The sequence below is a fragment of the Saccopteryx bilineata genome, chromosome 6 (assembly GCF_036850765.1).
Source record: "Saccopteryx bilineata isolate mSacBil1 chromosome 6, mSacBil1_pri_phased_curated, whole genome shotgun sequence".
In the NCBI taxonomy this organism is placed as follows: domain Eukaryota; kingdom Metazoa; phylum Chordata; class Mammalia; order Chiroptera; family Emballonuridae; genus Saccopteryx; species Saccopteryx bilineata.
In genome coordinates, this window is record NC_089495.1 from 17,685,394 (window position 1) to 17,708,437 (window position 23,044).

At 48.0% G+C, this 23,044-nt stretch overlaps 1 protein-coding gene across 2 annotated transcripts in view; it reads left to right on the top strand.

Moving 5' to 3' along the window:
- The window catches only part of MTMR7 (myotubularin related protein 7), a 96,163-nt gene that overhangs the window by 51,685 nt on the left and 21,434 nt on the right, over window positions 1–23,044 (top strand). For both annotated transcript variants that reach the window (XM_066234552.1, XM_066234553.1), the window contains one exon: window positions 7,103–7,235. In XM_066234552.1, the coding sequence (XP_066090649.1) occupies window positions 7,103–7,235 (133 nt within the window). The remainder of the gene's footprint in view (window positions 1–7,102; window positions 7,236–23,044) is intronic.

Sequence of the window (23,044 nt, forward strand, 5' to 3'; positions counted from 1 at the left end):
GGGAGATTTAAACTGTTTGCGGAGAGCTCTCATACTTGGAAAGATCATGTCTGTTGATTTTTGTTCCAGAGTGTGTTAGGCTTCCTTGGTAGCCTGGAGACTCAGTCCATATTTGTTATAGGTGGTGGCCAGTGGCAGGTGGGATACTGACCAGGTGTGCTCACAGTTTTAATGAGAAAGAGAAAAGGAGACAGCCAGGTCATTCTTGTCCTTTGAGTGAGGCTCACCCAGATGCTGCCTGTTCATATAAAAGCAATGAAAGCTTTCTTTTCTTTCTTTCTTTCTTTCTTTCTTCTTTCTTTCTTTCTTTCTTTCTTTCTTTCTTTTTTTGTGACAGAGACAGATAGGGACAGAGAGGAAGGGAGAGAGATGAGAAGCATTAGTTCTTCATTGTGGCATCTTAATTATTTGTTGATTGCTTCCTCATATGTGCCTTGACCAGGGGGCTACAGCAGAGCGAGTGACCCCTTGCTCAAGCCAGCGACCTTGGACTTCAGGCCAGTAACCTTTGGGCTCAAGCCAGTGACCATGGGGTCATGTCTGTGATCCCACGATCAGCCAGTGACCCCGCGCTCAAGCTGGTGAGCCTGCGCTCAAGCCAGCAACCTCAGGGTCTCAAACCTGGGTCCTCTGTGTCCCAGTCCAACACTCTATCCACTGCGCCACTGCCTGGTCAGGCAGATGCAAGCTTTCTGAGTTGCTCGTTAACATTAATATATGGGGTGGGGGTGGGGCAAAAGCAGTTCCTCGGCATGTATTGAATATCCATTCAACAAACTACCCTTGAGGTCATGCGTTACTGTAGGACCCGGAGCATGAGGCGAGTGTGAAGGAGTGTTGGTGCCACAGTTGTGAACTGTAAAATGAGGGGCAACTCATTTTACCTCAGCCGTGTTCCTTACCGGCACTTTATCATTTGTTCGGGGACTTTGCTGAGATTTGTACAAATGCCAGACACATTCTTTTTTAATTCTTATAATGATCTTGCAAGTTAGTGGATGTTCTTATGAATAAGGTCTTAGATTTAGAAAGGCCCCCATAATTCACCTGTGTTCATGCAGTTCCAGGCAGAGCCAGGCTCAAATCCAGGCTTACCCAACGCCAAAGCCCATGCTGCTTCCGTTTGTCCACAAAATTCCCAGGTGAGCCCTGGTCCACTGTCAGGCTCAGAAAGGTTGCTGAGGAACCAGCTACCTCTCCTCCAACCTCCGGCCAAGGCCAGGGGAGCCAGCTGGGCGTGAGCTGTGCCCCAACCGACCAATGCCAGCTCCTTAACAGGAAGTGGGGAGCCCTTAGAGAGAGGGGAGATCAGGCGGGCTCCTGCCGCAGCCAGCGCCCAGCCTCTCATCGCTCCTTCAGGGACAGCTGGGCGCTCATCGCTTCTCGTGTCACCAGCTTGCCAGCCATCTTTGAGTCGTGCAATAGTATGTCACCTGGGACAGTTTCCTCATTTCTCTGGAATCCGTAATTGGGTGCTTTCTACTCCCTTGAACCATGTGATGGGGGGACCTGAGGGAATTGTTGTATGGATTGGGGTGCCCAAAGAGGAGAAGCTAAGACCTCATTTCCTAGGGCATGTGCGTGTGCGCTTGCTGGTGGCCACCATGGCAGTGAGCAGTGGGGAGGGGATTGGAGAGGACGGAGGGATTCCCTGTGGGTCCCGGGGACACCGAGGAAGGAAGTTGTACGTGAGCTATCTTGCTGGTACCCCTCCACGAGGGCTTGCCCACGGAGGCTCCCAGCCATAAGTGACTGTGGGTTATATGCTGGGGAGGGATGTCCAGGGAGGTTGCATAGGCTCGAGTCAGCCGGGGGCTCCCATGTCAGTGACCCGTGCGCCTCCTACCCCCAGGAGCCCACATACAGGCGCGTGCTCTAGGAGAGGCAGCCTGCGGACTCTTTGCCCGGGAGCAGCGACCGGCAGTCAGTATGAACCAGAAAAGCAGCGATGCCGACGGGGAGAGACCTGCAGTCGTGTGCTCTTCTCTGAGCACTTCTCTGTAATTCTCCTGCCCCAGCACACAGGTAGAGCCACCATGAAAGGCAGAAAGGAGGCAGTACCAGAGCTGAGCCCTCACCAGTCCATACAGCCTGTAACGAGGGAAAGATAATCTTGCATCGTATATAACAGTGGTCCCCAACCCCCGGGCTACAGACCGGTATCAGTCTGTGGGCCATTTGGTACAGGTCTGTAGAGAAAGAATAAATAACTTACATTATTTTCGTTTTATTTATATTTAAGTCTGAATGATGTTTTATTTTTTTAAAATGACCAGATTCCCTCTGTTACATTCGTCTAAGACTCCATCCTGACCCTTGTCTCGGTCACGTTATACATTTATCTGTCCCCCCGTAAAGGCCAGTCCATGAAAATATTTTCTGACATTAAACTGGCCCGAGGTCCAAAATAGGTTGGGGACCACTGGTCTATAGGACCAGAATTTTAAACTGAGCTGGGTCGTGATTTCCTATCTGCGTGTGTTTGAAGGCTGTTCCTTCTGTTTAAGATGTCCTCGAGGCCAGAAGGAAGGACTTGGACTAGCAGCTATAGACAGGTGCAAGAAATCAAACCATCTTCTGCTTTCCTGTTTCTCTTATAATTTCAGGTTCTTCATCTCAGCAGTTACAGAAGGAGGGAGGGAGGGAAAGGACAGTCATTGGACACCCTGTGCTCGGCTGCGGCCCTGCCCGCCTCCTGCCCAGATCAGCCTCCATCCCACCTCCCACCTCCTGCCCAGATCAGCCTCCATCCCACCTCCTGGCCCAGCAGACCAGGCCCTGCCCGCCTCCTGCCCAGATCAGCCTCCATCCCACCTCCCGCCCCAGCAGACCAGGCCCTGGCCCTGCCCACCTCCTGCCCAGATCAGCCTCCATCCCACCTCCCGCCCCAGCAGACCAGGCCCTGGCCCTGCCCGCCTCCTGCCCAGATCAGCCTCCACCCCACCTCCCGCCTCCTGCCCAGATCAGCCTCCACCCCACCTCCCGCCCCAGCAGACCAGGCCCTGGCCCTGCCCGCCTCCTGCCCAGATCAGCCTCCACCCCACCTCCCGCCTCCTGCCCAGATCAGCCTCCACCCCACCTCCCGCCCCAGCAGACCAGGCCCTGGCCCTGCCCGCCTCCTGCCCAGATCAGCCTCCACCCCACCTCCCGCCTGCTGCCCAGATCAGCCTCCATCCCACCTCCCGCCTGCTGCCCAGATCAGCCTCCACCCCACCTCCCGCCTCCTGCCCAGATCAGCCTCCACCCCACCTCCCGCCTCCTGCCCAGATCAGCCTCCACCCCACCTCCCGCCCCAGCAGACCAGGCCCTGGCCCTGCCCGCCTCCTGCCCAGATCAGCCTCCACCCCACCTCCCGCCTGCTGCCCAGATCAGCCTCCATCCCACCTCCCGCCCCAGCAGATCAGGCCCCGCCCTCAGTCAGGTGTAGAGTGTGCTCTGCTGAAATCTGAGACTCCAAGGCTAAGACAGTGACCCAGCTGACCTTTAACTTGATATCAAGATGATAGTTGACTATGTTTTTATGGTTTTGATACGTTTGATTGATTGGTTTAGGGATGGGGGAGGAATCTGCTTCTATTTTTTTTACATATTTTAGACTGTTCACCTCTCAACATTGTTCTGTTATCAGGTATCTATTTGGGGGGGGTTGTTAGGCAGTCAATAAATCTCCATCAGGTGCCCCCGCCCCTTGCCAGGTCGAGGACATAAACAAGACCGGCAAGTGCCCTCTGAAGCTGTCCTCTGCCCATTCCGGTGGGTCTTCAGGGTGGACACTAACTCCAGCTTGTTGTTACACCAGCTTCGCATCCTCCGGGTGCTCTCCAGAGCCACAGACGAGGCAGCTCTTCACCCGGCCTGCTGGGAGAGCCTCCCAGTGCTGTTGCTGCCAAGTGCACCTCCTGCCCGGCTGTCGCTGGTCGGCTCACCGATACCCACCTGCTCCTTTGATTTTGACCCTCCCGCCTCCTCTCGTCCTTACTGTTCTATCTGGAATGCCCCTCCCTGCCTCTCCATCTTTCCAGACTACTATAGTCCGTCTCAAGTCTCCCTCTTCCATGAAGCACTGCCCCTGTTGCCCTCGGCCACAGGGGCTGCTCCCCGTTCGAACCACCAATGCCTCTCACCCCTCAGCGCCCGCCGGTCCTGCTGGGTGTCTGCCGTTATGGTTGGTGCCGTGAGCTTCCCCTGCCACACTCGGTGATAAGCTGATGGTGGTAGAAACAGCTTCTCACGCATCTTTTGATTCTGCTCCGCACCTGGCTCGTGGTCGGTGGTCACTAAGTGTTTGTTGAGGAAAGAGGGGGTTCCTTTTGCTTCGCTCTGACCCCGAAGATGCTGCGATGATCAAGCAGCGGAGTGATTTTAGGTTAGGAAACGGGGCGCTGTTTTCCCATTCCACTTTTCACTTCCTTGTCTGTTGTGTCTCTTAAGCATAAATTGAAACTGGAATGTTGTTACCGTCATGGTTTTACCTATTTGGGAATTTTTAGGAGCTGAAATGAATAGCTTTTCCTTTGGTTGTGAAATGAAGTTTTTTCAGCCAAAGGGGCAAGGGACCAAATTAGATGTACTAGTAGAGTTTTGTTATATAAAAAGCACTTTATCTGAATATATATCTAATATGTAATATATATCATGTATAACGTATATATAGTATATGTCTCTACCTATCCATCCTATCCCATCCCTTCGCATCCTGTCCTATCCTATCTATATAGTAGGTCCAGGATAACTTACTGAATTTTTATTAATTTTAAAACTGTATTTCCTGCTTTCCACATTATCATGTTTGATCCTATAAAATACGTGGAAACCCTGACCAAGTAGGTTAAACAGCGCCACCTTCTGTTCACAAAGAGAAGTACCATTGACTTTCAAGAGGCCATCTTGTGTTGATTCTTAGCTTTTAAAGATTACCAATAATTTCTGCCAGGTTATAGGTAATCAACTATGTAAAAATGTGAACAGATTCCTAATTATAGATTAATAATAATAATAGTATTTTGGTTTTATTCATGGCACTGTTTAAAAAAGAGTTTCTCTGTGGCATGAGGTGTGTAGGCTTAACTTGAATTATTCAAGCTAGAGCATCATCAACCTAAGGTTCATGTAGCAGAAGGGTACTATCAATTATCGTGGTAATCATTTTATTTTATGAAGCACGCTGTAAAAACTAAGCCGACAGCTTTGGGAAATAATTATACAAAGCAGTAATATTTTATAATAGTAAGTTTCTTAATAATAATGTCTAAAGATAATTGTAGACACTTTTTCCCCTAAAACATTTAAAAAATTTAAAGCATGCATGTCAGTTGTCTTAAAAATAACTTAATATTTGTTCTTGATTAAGGCCAAACCCTTTATTCTTATAGCTTGCCCGGGGAAAGGTGACAATCTTTTGTAAACTGCAATGTTTCTGAGGGGCTAATGCAGCCCAGCTGGTATCACATGACACATGACTAAATCATGGACCAGGGCCGCAGTGGAAATGTGACCAATCTGAAAGCCGAAACCTCTTATGACTGTTTGGTTTATGTTCCACGTCCTAAAACATTTGGCTTCTATTATTTAAATTATAAACCTAATATATCTTCTTTGTAACAAGGAATACAGGAGTCTCTAAAGTAGCATTGACAGTGTCCCCCACCACTTGCCATCTCTGTCTATTACTGTCTTTTTGCCAAACTGGTATCATCTTCCATATATGTTTATTCCGCTTAATCAAACATGTATAAACATAAACGTATATCTGCAGGTTGGTTTGTTTAGAAAAAATAAGATAATTTTGTAGGATATCATTTTGTAGCATACTCTTTTCACTTAAGATGTCACGGGCCAATTCCAAGTCTGTCTGTTTTTGTCTGTCTGTGTCAGATAGATAGATAGATAGATAGATGATAGATAGACAATTTATGTTCTTCTTGGTCCTGTTAGTAGTCTGGCATGAATTTACCATAATGTATCCAGTCATTTGGCCTTACTGAGATATTGATAGATTTTCAGCTTTTGACTGTTATTTAAACATTCCTGGACATCTTTCATTATATGCAGTTACTTTTGATTGTATCAGATTCTCACAAGTAGGAGATCTGGGTCAAAGAATATGTATGTTTTTTGACTTAGCTTTTAACACTAAGCTTAGCTTTATGAAAAATATTTATTAATATCCTCTCAGTACTACATTGTGGTCCTAAAAACTGGTATTTTTTTCTGGTGATGAGTCCCTGGTGTCAGTTCTCTGCCTAGGAGAGCCCCCTGTCCTTTGTGGGCAGAGGAACAGAAGGGCCAGACACTACTGTTTGCTCGGATGGGATTACCCGCTTAGCCAAACAGCAAGAATTCTAGAAATCTATTTATTTCCGAGCTCAGGTAAGACTTGTCTCCTTGATTTTAGCTACAAGGGACTAGGGCATAAGTCTGTAAATTTCCTCAAAATCCATGACCATTAAACCTAGTTTGCGTTAGGAAATCTCCACTTCTCATATACAAAATTATTGTAATAAAAGTGATCACAACCTTCCTAGTAAGTCTGCAGATTGAATAAGGGGCTTTGGAGACTTAACTTCAGCTCACCCTCTCTTTGTTGTATTCAGAGCTTCCTGCTCGAGGGTTGATGGGATGTCTGGGGGATTCTTGTAGGCAATGAGAATGCTCCCATTCCCATTTGATGATGTGCTAACTGGCATTGTGATTCAGGAAAATGTAGTAATTAAACCTACAGAGCTTCATAGTACAGCTGTGTCTGCCGAGATCCTCCTGCCAATCTACGAATTAGAATGTTTTAGTGTTAAATCAGGGCAAGCTGGTTCTGTCATATTTGCTTTGGCATCTGTGACGGGGAACTGTGAGAGGCATCTCCAGGGGGTTTATCCCTAGAATGCTTCTTCCCAGCTCAGAAAATGGTCCCCATGCCAACCAATGTATGCTGTGGGATACAAGCTCAGCACATGTGTCTGAAACGGCATGGCCACAACTGTGTTCCTGCGACGGGAAACACGCTATATTTCTGCGCCTCATTTTGAATACTTTTAGGGATAACCGTGACGTGTTCGGTTGTTTTGTGTCCTACCATCGGTGACTGTTCTGTTTGTCAACACTGCAGCTTAACGCCATGGCAAACCGTGCTGCCGGCAAAGGCTACGAGAACGAAGACAATTATTCCAACATCAAGTTCCAGTTCATCGGGATAGAGAACATCCACGTCATGAGGAACAGTCTGCAGAAAATGCTGGAAGGTAGGCCATCTCCTGTGCACAGCATTAAGAAAGTGCAGTTAGGTGTTTTAAGGCCAAAACAGAACAAGATAGTCTTTCGTTGTTAAAAGTGTGGTTTTACAACAATGCTGTTTACATCGGTGGGATAGCTGGGAAAGATATCATATTGCAGTGACTCTTTACACATTTAACAGCCTTTCTCTCATTTTTTTTGTGTCACCATGACTTGGTTAGCAGTTAGGCATGCCCCAGAGGTACATAACTTCTAAGATAAAAGTGCACAGGGATGTTCTTTTTCCTCCCTCCTAATGTTAGTTGGATGCACATAACGCAACCCTACAGTTAAACAGCAGCCCACTGCTCTTGGACAGAGGTGAGGTTCTGAAGCTGCACAGAGTGGCTGAGCGGCTGGCTGCTGCAAGGGGGCACACGGGGGGTCCTGATCCTCGTCCTGAACAGCAGCCCCCCTGGCAAGGCGCCCACAGCTACCCCACCCCCTCACCCACAGCCATGCGCACTGCTAGACGCACAGGGACTGACGTGCGGCCCAGGAAACGACAGTGATGGATTATGGGCTGTAGAAGAATCATTCATGCGGCGAAACAGGCTATACGCTGATTAGCAGAAATTCTGCACTTAAAGCAAAACCAGCTTCATTTATTGCTTATTATGCTGCCTCCGGTTGTAAAGGCCTAAGGAGCAATCTGTTGCCCCAACCCACTGCTCCTGGAGCTCGTGGGAACCGGAACCGAGGACAGAAAGGAGGATTTGTGTCTTGGGGAGGCTGTAAATGCTGCGCTTGCACTTGGGGGAGAGCCCTGGGGAGGTGGCGCTGAGTGCTGGGGCGGCTGTATGGGGTCTGGAATGGAGAGGGACAAAGAAAGTGCTGAATGACATTCTTCCAGGCTGCACATTTGCTCTTAGTTACTTTTGCGGTTCTCTGCTTAATCAGAACAACGCGGGCGTCTGGAGAGCCCAGCGCGCTGAGGGGCTGCAGAGACCTGAGCCGCTCAGGCAGGCCCCGTCTCCATCCTCTCCTGGCTCCTCGGGTCCTCTCAGTCATTGGGAAGCTGAACCATCAGTCACCTTTTTGGGGGCTCTGTTACTGGCTGTAAGACTAGAGGGCGGGACTAATGATTTCTATGAGTGCATCTAGATCAGTGGTCCCCCACCTTTCATGGGCCCCAGCCGGGTTTAATGTCAGAAAATATTTTCTCGGACCAGCTTTTAGGGTGGGACAGATAAATGTATCACGTGACCGAGACAAGCGTCAAGAGTGAGTCTTAGACGGATGTAACAGGGAATCTGGTCATTTTTAAAAAATAAAACATCGTTCAGACTTAAATGTAAATAAAACGGAAATATTGTAAGTTAGTTATTCTTTCTCTGTGGACCGGTACCAAATGGCCCACGGACCGGTCTGCGTCTGGAAACAGACCATCACCATCTGACCTCCACAGGAGATTTGCCACATGTCAGGTCACAGTGACAATGCCCTGATATGACCGTCTCAGCTTCTCAGAGCTCTGCACGTTGTCATAGGCAGTTCGGCTCTCGCTGTGCTTTTAAGGTGTCAAAAAAGTTGGGCTTGCTTGGTCCTGTCATTGCAGGGCAGTCTGACTTCAGCAGGAAGAGGGCTCATCATCAGAGTCCATTGGGTTGCTGTTCTTATAGTTTTCATTTAGTAATTTCATAAGCTGACTTTCAAGAACTTGGCTTTCCTTCTTTGCCGACGTTAGCTCCTGAGAGTGCTCATAGCACGTCACTTTGGCTTTCCTTTGTAAACTGGCATTTATTTGGTTTCTTATTAGGAGCCATGTCTCCTGCCCTTTGACCTTGGGTCCGCTCACTCCTTCTAAAGGACGCACGCACTGATAGTTCCAGAGGGCAGCCTCTTCGGTTTCATAAGGGACCGTGACGCCGCATTGCTTTTCCAGCCCTGTGTCCCTGCAGTAAGCAAGGACAACCCTCTGGATGCCTTTCAGGGGACCTGGCCAATGTTTGACTATCTGTTTTTACCAAGTAAATTATAAACCACTCTGGAGCCCCAGCAGAGGGAGTGATGCAAGGAACCCCCCTTCTGAGGCCGTTTCTCCTCCCAGCAGCCGTCCTTGGCATCAGAAGCCTTCACCACCGGTCCCTCGGGGGGAAGAGAAATAGTGCATCTCCGTCGTGATTATTTACTTTGGTTTCCCCTGCCCACCACTGTTGTCGCTATTGTCAGAATACATTGGATAACGGGAGAATAATTGTTTGCAAGTAGCTCGTCTGCAAGAGCTGCAGGATTTCTTACCAGAAATTGAAATATAGGACCAAGTGTGTGTCCTGTGGGCATCCTTTCTAGAGCTGATTTAAGTTTGACTTAGAAGCTCTAAACCAGGGATCCCCAAACTTTTTACACAGGGGGCCAGTTCACTGTCCCTCAGACCGTTGGAAGGCTAGACTATAAAAAAAAACTATGAACAAATCCCTATGTACACTGCATATATCTTATTTTAAAGTAAAAAAATAAAACGGGAACAAATACAATATTTAAAATAAAGAATAAGTAAATTTAAATCAACAAACTGACCAGTATTTCAATGGGAACTATGCTCCTCTCACTGACCACCAATGAAAGAGGTGCCCCTTCCAGAAGTGCAGCGGAGGCCAGATTAAATGGCCTCAGGGGGCCGCATGCAGCCCGCGGGCTGTAGTTTGGGGACCCCTGCTCTAAACCAAACTATTTTGTGACATTCATACCTCCCGTGAACTATGGAAGCCTCCAGGTGTGCAGACAGTGTGTAATTTACTAAGTGCTTTCCACAGCTGCTTCCCTTTTGCTCATACTCATACTGGCTTTTCCCTCAAATGAGGAAAGGGTGCCCTATACTTTTATTTTTTGAAATAATCAATAGAAGAGCCTGGAACAGGTTCTTCTCGAGGCTGCGGAAGTCATCATCAGATGTGGATGAAAGTCTCCCAGGGTATCCTTGGTGTTGGGAGGAAATGGGTGAGAGAAAGGGAGAGTGGTCCATAGGGTCAGTTTCACATCTAGGCTCTTGGAGATCGTAGGGCACTTAAAACGCCTCTTTCTAAGTCTCTGCTTTCAAGGCGGGCAGGTGGTTTGGGAAAGGCCTAATGACAGTGACATCCTTTTTGTTTTTCAATCTTTTGGGTGTTGCCTAGAAAATTTCACTTCTCCCCACCAGAAATTTCGTGCCTGGATTCTACATAAATATGAGATTAATATTGTTGGCTACCACGTCGATCTGTGTAACTGACCATTATTCTCTGACTACTCACTGAACTAAAAAGTGAGCCAGGTACGTGCCAGGCTTCCTCGGTGTCTTCCCCTCTGGTTTTGTTGGATCTCACAGCAGTGGTGTGCGGTGTGCAGCGTCAGCGACACTCACAGAGGAAGGAGCAGAGTCCCGGGGAGGTCAGACAACTCAGGTTAAGATACATTTTAAAAAAGGAAGCAAGAAGTTGAAACAAACATATAGAAGAACATTTAAACTTGCTCCGTTAATTTAAAAAATGGAAGTTAAGGGAAATAGATTTGTTGTTCTATTTATTTATACATTCATTGCTTGATTCTTGTATGTTCCCAGACTGGGGGTTGAGCCCACAAGCTTGGCTTATAGGGACAACGCTCTACCAACTGAGCTATCCAGGCAAAACTCACTTAGTTTTTAAAAAGGAAACTGTCTGGGCCCTGGCTAGTTGGATTAGTGGCTAGAGCATCGGCCCAGTTGTATGGACGTCCCAGTTTGGATTCCCAGTCAGGGCACACAGGAGAAGCAACGATCTGCTTCTCTCCCCCTGTCACTTCCCCTTTTCTCTTTTTCTCCCTTCTGCAGCCAGTGGCTCAGGTGGTTTGAGTGTCGGCCCCAGGCACTGAGGATAGCTTGGTTGATTTGAGCATCGGCCCCAGAAGGGGTTGCCAGGTGCATCCCAGTTAGGGCACATGCAGGAGTCTGTCCCACAAGCTCCCTTCCTCTCACTTAAAAAAAGAAAGGAAAAAAGAAAAAAAGTAAAATATCTAATTCTGAAAAGAATGTGATAAAACTGGTACTTCAGATATTTCTGATGTCATTAAATGGCTTAAAGAGACATAATATAATATATTTTATTTAAAGACTTTAGACATAGTATATTTTTACCAGATTGCCTCCCCTTAGTGACTAATCCAAAATATTGTTGGAAAAGGAAAGACATAACGTGCCTGTTTTGATAGCAGCATTTTCTTTATAACAGTAGGATTTTGGAAGCCACAGGAATGCCCAGTAATAGGAAACGGATAAAATAATTTTGCTCCATCTCTTGATATATCCATAAAAAAATTAGAAATGTGAAGAATGTATATGTATATTGTAACATGGGAAAGTGTGTGTAATGTAAGTGAAAAATTCAGGCTGTAAAATTGTACGAATACTCTGGTTTGCTATATGGTAAATCATATTTATGAGGAAAGACCAGGAGAGAATGCCCAGAAAAATACTTGGATTAGCATGGAAGGAGAAATGGTCAATTTTTTTTCTTATATGTATTCTCAATGGTTGGTATACACATTAAAAAACAACAACAGTCCACATCCTCTCACAGTTTCTGTGAGTCAGGAGTCTGGACATGTCTCATATGTAAATAGGCACCCAGGACCCTCTGCCCAGGGTCTTACAGGGCTGCAATTAAGGGGTCAGTGGGTCGCTGGGCTGTGTTCTCATCTGAATGCCTAGATGCGGAAGAGTCCACTTCCGGGCTCATTCAGGATGCTGGCAGACTTCAGACGAGCGCCTGAGCTTGGTGGCTGCCCTCTGGAGGCCACCCCGAGGTCCTACAGGCTGCTAAGAGTCCTCTGCCACGTGACTTCCGTAAGCTGTCCAAAACATGGCTGGTTATTTCTCCAAGGCATGCCTCGCTCTGCTTACAGAGTCTGGTATATTATATTTTAAATATATTTTTATATTGCATTTTTAAAAACACACCCTTCTCAGTGTGATGTAACACAGCCGAGTTAGAGCCCCGTGCTTTCCTCACGTTGCTGTGACCCTTGTTGATTTGTTGTTTCGATATCATACAGGCTCACAAATAACTCCTGCCCCCCACGGGGCTATAGAGCGATTGAATGTTTGGTCTGTTTTAACATTTTAAGATGTTTTTATACTCTCATAATGTACAAACATTAATATTTTAAGATATATTTATTCAAGTAATTTTCATTGCATTCATGGTGTAGCTATTCTTAATATTCCCATTTTATAGGTGAGAACATTGAGGCAAAGTGGCAAGAAACTTGTGCAAGCTCATCACAGGAAAGTGTAGAACCAGGATCTCCTCCTAATTAGCATGAGTCCAGGCGCTGCACTCTCTACCATTTGGCTTTATGGCCAGGAGAGGATTAAGGTCAGGTGAGGCCCCAGGCACAGAAGAAAATATTGGGCTCCTTAAAAAAGAGAAATAGAAAAAATAAAAATTCATGTTAACCATATTTAAAAAAAAAAATTATGTACTTTAATGTTCAAACTGCACAAATGAAACCAAACTTGGTGTCATTAGAAAAAAATGTAAAGTTGGGGTTTTGCGGGGCCTTCAGAAGTCGGGGCCCAGGGCGCGCCCAGTGCATCCGCCGTGAAATCCGCCTCCGTTTATGGCCTTTCTAGGTTGTGGTTTGGGTAGAAAGTATCTTGACCTACGACCTACTTTTGAGTTCTTGCCTTCAACTCTGAGGAAACATGAATAAATCTTATTTTTGATATTTGTAAAATAATGTAAGAAATATATCAACTCTAACTCACAGACTTATTCAATTCAAAATTTTTCCTTGCAAACCATGAAGTGATTCCCCCTATATTGTGCATTATGCTTTCTCTTGGGAAGCAATTCTGTACTTTAAGCTGAGTAAAATGAATGAGTTAAAGGGCTTTAGATTAATTAGCTGGGCAAGTATGTGACAGGTCATGTGCCTTCGTATGGTGACTTTCCTTAATTCCTTTATTCAAGGGACATGGAGGAAAACAGCCCAACTTCCAAGGCCTGGAAGTGCTTGTCTTGTGATATGGTCCATGCAACACAAGTTCATAAAAATAAGCTAATAAGCCACGTGCCAGGCCTCGTGGGTGTTTTCTCAGCCAGTTGTTTTACGGAGATACTGACCTCTGCCCGAAGGCCATCAGATGTGAGCGGTTCCCAAGCACCGGAACAAAGGCCCACTGTCCATTCAGCACTTGGGGCAGTCCAACAGGGAAAAGCCAGGCAGATTGGACTGGAAGATTAAATTCTTGTAGCAGCCCCCCAACTGGAACCACTTTTGTCCTGTGCCCTGGAACTGTGGGCACTGACCGTGGAGAAAGCTCTGTGGCCCCAGCGATCATATCTGATATGTATTTGCTTCTGTGTGAAGGTGCTGGAGGCCCGATTATTTGTTGGACATAGGAAGGACTGTTGAAGGCAGAGAACTTCAAGTTTGTCATGGGAGGCACCGTTGCAGTGAGTGTTAAGATGATCCAACTCCTTGTTCGGGCCTCCCCGCCACTGTCTTGGGCACATCAGAGTCTCAAAGAGAACAATCCTAACACAGCCAGCTCCAGAATTGCCATGACACTTCTCTCTGCTCAGGGAGTTAGGGTTGTAGCTATCAGTTCAAATGCCCTTTTGTTTGACACTCTGTTCCTCATCTCTTGTCTTTGTGAGGTGATGGCTAATTTGACCAAGAAATGGAGGCATTCAACCCATTCTAGATAATTCATATTTTGGTTTTTCATTTTAAAGTATTTCCTATTACATTTTCTATAAATCTATACTATGAAAATTCTACCAGATATGAGCTAAGAAAAGGCTATGTAAAGGTTAATCTTTTCTAAGTTCTCCATATTTTGACTTTTTACCCTTGCTCATTTCTTCAGATTACTGACCTACTAGATGAGACAGCCAATGAGACCTGGCTGAAAATCTGGTTATTACTCTAAGAACTCAGCAACATCCCATCAGAGTGGAAGTGGATAGCTTCGCATAGCACTACAGTTATGAGGCTTTTTTTTTTTTTTTTTTTTTTTTTTTTTTTTTTTTTTTTTTTTTTTTTTTTTTCTGAAGCTGGAAACAGGGAGAGACAGTCAGACAGACTCCCGCATGCGCCCGACCGGGATCCACCCGGCACGCCCACCAGGGGCGGTGCTCTGCCCCCCAGGGGGCGATGCTCTGCCCATCCTGGGCGTCGCCATATTGCGACCAGAGCCACTCTAGCGCCTGAGGCAGAGGCCACAGAGCCATGCCCAGCGCCCGGGCCATCTCTGCTCCAATGGAGCCTTGGCTGCGGGAGGGGAAGAGAGAGACAGAGAGGAAAGCGCGGCGGAGGGGTGGAGAAGCAAATGGGCGCTTCTCCTGTGTGCCCTGGCCGGGAATCGAACCCGGGTCCTCCGCACGCTAGGCCGACGCTCTACCGCTGAGCCAACCGGCCAGGGCCAGTTATGAGGCTTTTTAATGAGTGTTCTGCCAGGTCAACCGGTCTGTCATGTCAGTGTCACCAGTTGCCCATTCGTGGTCGTTGGAGGAAAGAAATGGATCAGGAGTGCCTTCTTTGCTCTTTGTGGTATTGAAAGAAGATGTAGAATGTGGCTGATAGAGGGCTGGATGCTATCTGTTGATTAAGACAAGAATATCTTAAACACTAAGGGACAGAGGAAAGAGCATGACCCTTTGGGTGTTTGTGCTGTCGACTGGACTCCAGCTCTATTATTTGCTGGCTGTAGTGGAGTATATATTCTCCAACTGGAAAATTGGGAGGAAATAATACTCCGGATGGTAGATAATTCACGTAGAGTGCCAGGCACAATACCTGTTTATAGTGAGTACATAGTAAGTAGGAGCTACCATCATTATTTCAGACATTCATCTGTTCATCAAACAGTTATTCGGAGTCTCTGTGGAAGGCACTGGATAGAAAAATACTCTGTTCATTAATACAAAGTGAAGTGACAGGTTTTGATATAGACCCACAATCATGGCAGGAAGAAAAGGTGGTGCTTGCTAATTAGTGATGTCACCGAGGACTCTCCAGGGTCAGTGGAATGGCTGGATGTTTTAACTGGATGACAGAGCTACAGACTTCATCTCTGGGTGACATGACCAAAGAAAAAGATAAGAGAAAACAAAGTGATTTAATGAGAGAACAGTGGTGATTATGGTCCTAATTCTGCTTTACCTTCATGTTCACTGAGCCAATTCAAAGATTAATGGGAAAATGTATATCCTCAGAATTATTGTTTTGTATTTTGTTAGCCATGACAGCGAATTTTGGATACCTGGCCTATTCACAGAAGGAGTGTCTGCAGGAGAAAGTGTCTCCCGTGAAACTAAAGATAGGCACCGTTCGTTTTAGTGACGAGGTGAGATGTTCTCCATGAAGCGGTGGTTGGGATGAATTGGTTCAGCGCTTGCCTGCCAGGCACAGTGGAGTCTGAGATCTGAGGAGCGAGCGGGTCCTGGCAGCCAGCTGGCTGCTGAGATGAGTGTGGACTGAGGCCGCACCTACTACAGGCCATGGCCGGGCTGCTCAGTCCTCCTCTGCAGTGGGTCGCCGCCAGCGTCCTCATCTTCCCTGACTCCCGGGCCTTCTCTCCCGTGGACACCGCTGAACTTGCCTATCCCTCCGACGCCCTGGTCTCTCGGCACCGTCTCCCAGTCTAGACGGCCCTGTTTCCGTCTGCTCTGGGTTTCCTGTTCAGACTCGAGCATTCCTTAAACCCAGCCTCAGGTCAGCTCCTGTCCCTCCTGGCTCAGTGTGTGTGCTCACTGAATTGGTTTTCATGGCATTACTGTGTAGGGATTTCAGAAAACGGCACCAGGAAGGAAGCTGGTGTTGTTTAAAGGGTAATCCTCCATCTCGGTGGTGTCCTGCGGAGAGGTGAAGACGCAGATCTCTCCTGTGAGGTTCTCTACAGAGAGGGTCCTTGGTGGCCGGGAAGGGTTGGGGCCGGAGCGCCCCTGACCCTACAGACTGAGTGAAGGTCCCCGCAGGACTCCGAGCTTTCTTCTGTGTCACAGGGCGAGCAAAGTAAAGAGGGGGGCGGCTGTGAAACAGGCTCACCTGGACAGCCCCGTCTTTCAGGCCGTCACCAAGCCCTCCTCAAATGGTTTCACCCGCTAGGATGTTCACTGCGGGATGAGCGTCATGTTGCCAGGTCTCTGAAGACCATTTCGTGGGGCTTGATTCCAAAATGCGGAAGGGACAAATCTTGCATCAGCAGAGCTCATCTGTGTGTCGAGCCTGGTCACACAGGGGGGCCGTGTACATTTCAGCTCTGGATCTGAGGCGGCAGGAAAGTCCCCCAGGGTTCAGATAGGGCCTGTCTCTGCACCCTCGCCGCCGGCCACCCAGCAGCTGTGGAGGCAGAAGTGAGAGTGGTGAGAGAAAGAAATACGCCAGAAGGTCATCGGAGGCTTATTTTCCTTCAAGTAATTTTCATATTTTCTTAGTTTCCATATTTCATACATACGTAAAATGTATGACATATAATAATTAGTGGTTTCTATATGTTTGTGAGATAAGTTGTCCCTTCTTGTAAAACAAATATCATGAACCCTGGGCGTTCCTCCTGCGTGGTACAGCTGTCTGTAGTGTGTACCATATGCCTTGTATGTCAGCTGAAATGAACTTTGTTCAGCACCATGGTGTGTCAATATTGGTTTGGATTTGGCAATCAGAGTGAACAAATCAGTGTTTCTGCCTTATCCTGAGTTCATCCAAACAAACCCAGTGGTTTTATATTTAAAACTTTAAGCACTGATTGTTCCCATCTCGAGTGTCCCCCCACCTGTCCCTGTGTTCATCACCTGTGCAGTTGTTTGCTTTTAACACCCCACTCAGTGTTGGGGGGGGTGCACCGTCAGCGGTCACCTTGCTGGAAAACCTGGTGAGGTGATCGTACCTCACGGCCACCGCGTTAATGCTCCTGGAAACAGAAAGGTCACACAGGGAGCCGTGCTCAGTGTGGACAGAGGGGAGCTGACCCGTGGCTGTGTGCTGGGCCCTTGCTTGTGAGCACTGTCGCCTTCTCCCCAGCCGGACATTGTCCTGTGAGCCACCATTCCGGCCCTGCTTTTGGCACGGGTGGTCCGCAGGGTAGGTGGAAAGCCTGGTGTCTTTATTTTTAACTTGCCGTCACTTCCCTGCCTTGTGGGGAAGACAAGGTGAGCAGGACCATTTGTTCTTGAGCGAAGGGTGTAGATGCCAAGCTATTCCTCAGGCTCCTTGGTCACTTTTTATTTATTTTTTTAATAAATGAGAATGCCAACTTGCCGTAAGCCCTGCCATAACAACCAGAAAGTGTGGCCTGTTGAGTGAGAAAGACCGTTTGCAAGAGAACATCCTCTGTGGACGGCTGGAAGGAAGCAGTGGGGCCCTGGGACCGAACGTGGAGGAATGTGTGTACTTTGGGATGATGTCGAGCACTTTGGGTCAAGGCCCAGGGTTAGGCAGAAAGACCAAACAGCAGGCGCCCAGGGAGTGGCGAGAGCTCGCAGAAGGTACAGGAATTTCCTGTGCCTCCCGCTGGGCGCTGGGCTGAGTGCGCAGGCTGAGTGCGCAGGCCGAGTGCGCAGGCTGAGGCCAGCCTGCTGCTCGGAGGACCCCTGAAGTACTGCTGGTGTGGCCCCGGGGACAGTCTCCACCGGCAGGGGGGGTTGCTGAGTTTTACCTGGGGGCCTGCAGGTTCAGCAGTCTGTGCAGACAGGTGCACTTGCCTGGAGCTGGGGCAGATCTGCGGGAGTGCGCCCTGGCCCGTGGCTTTCTGGGCGTGTGCCCCAGGGGCACTGACCTCTAAGGCAATTCTCCCTGGAACCCCGTGACCTGCCTTCGCAGGCTCCCCAGTGCAAGAGCCTGCTCTCCTCTGCCACCTCCCCTCCCTCCCTTCCCTCTTTTCCCCTCCTTTCCCCTTCCCTCCCTTTCCCTCCCTTCCCCTTCCCTTCCTTCCCCTCCCCTAGTGTCCCTCTCCCCCTCCCCTTCCTGAGCGCCCCTTTGCCAACTTCCAAAAGGTGAGCAGGCCCTTTCCCACACCTGCCACCTTATTCCGAGGGTGCGGGAGTGGGCACGCCGTTTCAGCAGTGAGCGCAGGGGACATGCGCAAATGTCTGAAGACTTCTGACCAGGTTCATCTTCCTTGAGCAATCTAAAGCGGGCCGTGATGTAGAGACTTATGGAGCTCACAAGTGAGCGAGACATTTGTCTTTTTTTTTTTTTTTTTTTTTTTTTTTTTTTTTTACAGAGGCAGAGATAGACAGGGACAGACAGACAGGAACGGAGAGAGATGAGAAGCATCAATCATCAGTTTCTTGTTGCGTGTTGCGACTTCTTAGTTGTTCATTGATTGCCTTCTCGCATGTGCCTTGACCACGGGCCTTCAGCAGACCGAGTAACCCCCTGCTGGAGCCAGGGACCTTGGGTCTAAGCTGGTGAGCTCTTTGCTTAAGCCAGATGAGCCCGTGCTCAAGCTGGTGACCTCAGGGTCTCGAACCTGGGTCCTTCGGCATCCCAGTCCGACGCTCTATCCACTGCGCCACCACCTGGTCAGGCGACATTTGTCATTTTAAATTTTCTAGTGGCCACATTAAAAAAAAAGTAAGAAGAAATGGATGAATTAATTTAATAATACATTGTCTTTAATCTAGTATGTCCAAAATTATATATGTCGTTTCAACGTGTCATCCGTGTAGAACACTATCAGTGAGGCATGCCACAGTCTGTTTTCTCCTGCGAAGTCTGAAATTGGAGACACGCTTTATCTCAGCTCAGACATGTCACATTTCAGGTGCTCAACCGCCACATGTGACTAGTGGCTACCCCTTGGATGGTGCAGTTCTAAGGGATAAAGTGATAATACGCACGGCCTTGAAACTGATAGTGTGTGGGGCCATGGAGCACTGAGATTGGTCCCCGTGTGAGTTCTGAAAAATAACAAGACCGAGAGCCATTACTTAAGAGAATGAACTCTGGAAGTAGACCGGTTCCCAGCGTCACTGCCCATCAGCCGGTGACCTTGGACAAGTTACTTCTCTTTGCATTGGTTTCGCTTTTCTAAGATGAGAATAAGAGTACCTTCTTCATGTGATTGCTATGAAGATTCAAAAGCTATTATTTATATATAAAGCTCTTAGAAGAAGGTCTGCCATCCGGTCAGCACTCTTTAAGTTTTACTGTTGTTGTTATTTCTAGTTAAGCTCATCGCGGTAGGCAAGGCATAGTGTCAGAAACTGCACACCTGTTCATCATTAGAACTGTGCTCTCCTACCACTGATTATCTTGTGTTTCAATCTCTCTGAGCCTCCGCTTTTACAGGTTCGAGCGGGTCTAATACTTCCTCCCTCTCAGACATACACCATGCTGGAAGATCAAATAAGAAAATGTCTGTCATAGCTACCATTTGTTAATTGTCTGCCAGCATAATTTACATGCATTATTGCAGTTCAACCTTCAACAACTACTGGGGGAAGTGTCTTACCCCCCTTTTACTCTGGAGGGCGTCACGGCAGGTGAGAGCGTTGGGCGGGGGCAGAGCGGGATGTGACTGCTGGACGATCTGACCGGAGCTCGTGCCCTTGACCGGACCTGTGAGTGGATTTGTCTGGATGGCTCAGATTCACGTAGGGCATCTTTGTCCTGACTCCTGCCTCACACAGTTCCCGAGTTTGACCTGCTGTGCTGTGCCTGTTGCAGTTAAACCCTGATGCATACATTCCCCATTGGGCAGACAAAATATATTATGCTCACTTTGTTAAAGATGGTGCTGCCCACGTGGAAGCCTGTAGCCCAGGTGATATTAATGTGTGTTGGGGGCGGGCTGTGGGCAGGCAGGATCCTTGTAGTCTGGGGCTTGGTTTTAGGACTAAACCTTTCCCACTCTTTTTGATGTGGGGTGGTGCAATTCCATCATGCCTCAGATAAGTGACTTTGTATTAGAGACTTCCCTATTTTGTATATTGGATTAAAGGTTTTGATTTCTGTACTATAAAGTGGGGTAGACCAGGAGCTTGCTCTCTCGGTTCCTGAGATTAGCATTAGAGAGGAGAGCAGAGAAAGGCCATGTGGAGGAGAGGAGAAGCAGCCAAGATGGTGGAGTGCTGAGTGAGAAGCCAGTTTGTGCAGAGTTTGTGCAGGGAGAAGGAAGGAGATGGGGAACAGAGGTGAATAAGTCTGGTGAGCTAGAAACCTTTGATTCTAGGAAACTCAGATAAGTCAGTAGCTTTGTGAGCACTGAATGAGTGGGTTTTGGAGCCCAGTGTGTGTTTTTACTTGCCCACCGGGTGCAAGCTAGGATTTAAGATGATGGCCCACCAGTTCTTGGCTCTGTTGTTTCTTTACCGACTGTCCGAATCCAATGCAAACCTGCATGGGCCGAGCGGCTGTGATGGTGGCCGTGGCTACTGGCTTTACACCCCCACCCCCACCCCCTACCCCATCCTCCTGTTCTGCCCCCACCACGAGGAGGAAGTGGGGAAAAAAGTCAAAATATAAACAGCCAGAGAATGGGAGAAGAGGTGCCTACAACTAAAATTTTAAAGCCACAAAACAGCTGGATGAGTAGTATTAAGTAACAACTAGTCAGATTCCAAAAAGCTGAAATTGATGGTGGGCCTGTGAGGAAGCCCAAAGCTGTCTGTCCCCAGGGAGCGCTGGTGTGAGGGAGGGCAGGTCCTCTGAGCAGGACCGGCCGAGTGTTCCTCAGGGTCCAGCCGCCTCCCTCACCATCGCTGCCCCGTGACAGCCCTTCCCACACGTCCACAGGAGAAGAGTGAGTGACGGAGTTTCTGGAAAGGGTGAGTGGTGGCCCTGGGCCCAGGGACAGCAGGCATAGCTGGGAGAGGGGGCAGGGAACACCAGGCCCAAAAGGCGGGGTTAAGCAGACTTCTGTGTAGGAAGAATGACACCCATGGCTCCCTCCCAACTCTGCTCTGAGGACACCAGCATCCGGTCTGATTGAGTCAGGTGTTTGGGGGACCCCTCGCTGGGGCCACAGCCGTTCAGAAGGGACTTGCAGATCCTGAGTCTGGGGGCCAGACTGACCAAATCCCCCCCACCCCTGTCCCCCAGCCTAAGAAAGCCTGCCTGCTTGTGCCTCACACTTACCTATAAAAGGACAGAGGTCACCAGGAATGTGAAGAAAGCCCATCAGGGAAGAGAGACCACATGCAGTCATGCACACAGACAAGCGAACGTGAGCAATTTACAAAATAACAGTCATCCAGAGAGAAGAAATGAAAAACCCAAACTGGCAGGAACATCCTTACAGAAATCAGACAGTAAATCAGACAGTACAAACTGAGAGCGTCAGCGAGGACGGGGGAAGGGACTGAGTCCCCCTCACTCCTCACTGCTGGGGAGGGGGTGACCCGGGGCGCCCCGGGGAGAGCGGCTGACAGCAGACAGCGGAGAGGCACGGACCCTCAGACCTTCCCGTTTCACTTACAGAAACGTGTGTGCACGGAGATTCTTCTAAAGGAGATTGTAGACAGATGGTTGTTTGCTGCACTCTTGTGTACAACTACCACAGCGGTGGGATGGTAAATAGTCTGAGATAAATTCAGAGAGGGATATATTGCACAGCTGTTGAATGAAAGTACATCCTATGTCTCAAAAATAAAATATTGATTGAAAAAAAAATCAAGTTGCAAAAGGCTATATATATATATTTATGTAAATATTTAATACATATGAAAAATAAAATTTGAGGATAGCAGAGATGAGGGCTAGCATATAAAACAACGCTCCGATGTCAGCGCTGTTATTATCCCCACTTCGCAGCTGAGGAAACTGAGGCACAGCGAGATCAAGTCTAAGCTCACACAGTAACATAAACAGTGGAGGGACACAGACCTGCTTGGAAACGTTCCCCTTGAGGGAAGAGGCAGCAGGATGGCATGGAAACATGGGATTGATTTGTATCATTTTTTCTTCTCTGAAGTCACTGTGGCCGATTACTTTTTTCAATTTTCCTGTGTTTATTTCACAACACATTTGAATGACAGGACACCATGCCCTTGGGAGCGCGCAGCACCTTTCCCTGGACTGGGCAGCTGTGCTTACTGAGGGCTTTCCTGCCGGGATGGTGGGAAGGGCCCACTGTCACCGAGGACAGAGAGACAGCGCTCCCAGCCAGATCCATGGCAGAGAGGCCTTCCGCTCGGTGTAGGTGTTGGGAAAGAAGAGTTTGGAATCTTGTGTAAACGTATTCATGATATGGTGTTCTTAAGTAAGGCCTTCCGCTGGAAATCTCAGTGTTATCACCTTTGTCACTGCTGTCGTCTGTGACTCAGAATTTACTGCTTGTCATCTGTCCTGTTTTGGTGGCTATTATGTTGCAGGAAGTATGAGTGAACCCTCTGTAATCTGGCATATTTTAGGGAAGGATACCTGATAAATAAATATGGTCATTAATGCTTACTATGTATTCCAAATCCTTCAAGAGTTAACGGGGTTGACTCTGGGAGTATAGAGTTGGAAAGGGTACCGAGACACAACTGCGTACACCTCCTTGGAGTAGGGGGACAGCATCAACTCACTGACCTAATCATTCCATTTAGTTCTGTACTCACTGCTTCTTGTACGTGCCCGGACCAGGTGTCAAACCTGCCACCTCTGACAATGCGAGTCGAGGCGTTATCCACTGAGCTACCCAGCCACGGCTCACTTTCCCTGCTTTAAACATGAAGGAATTGAGGCTAACAGTTGAAATGACTTGGGAAAAATTAACCAGCTAATTACTGACAGGGTTGGGAGTAGAAAATAGGGCCCTTTCTCCCTGCGACACAGAGGACAATAACATACCCTTAAACAAAATTCTATGGAACATTATTTGATT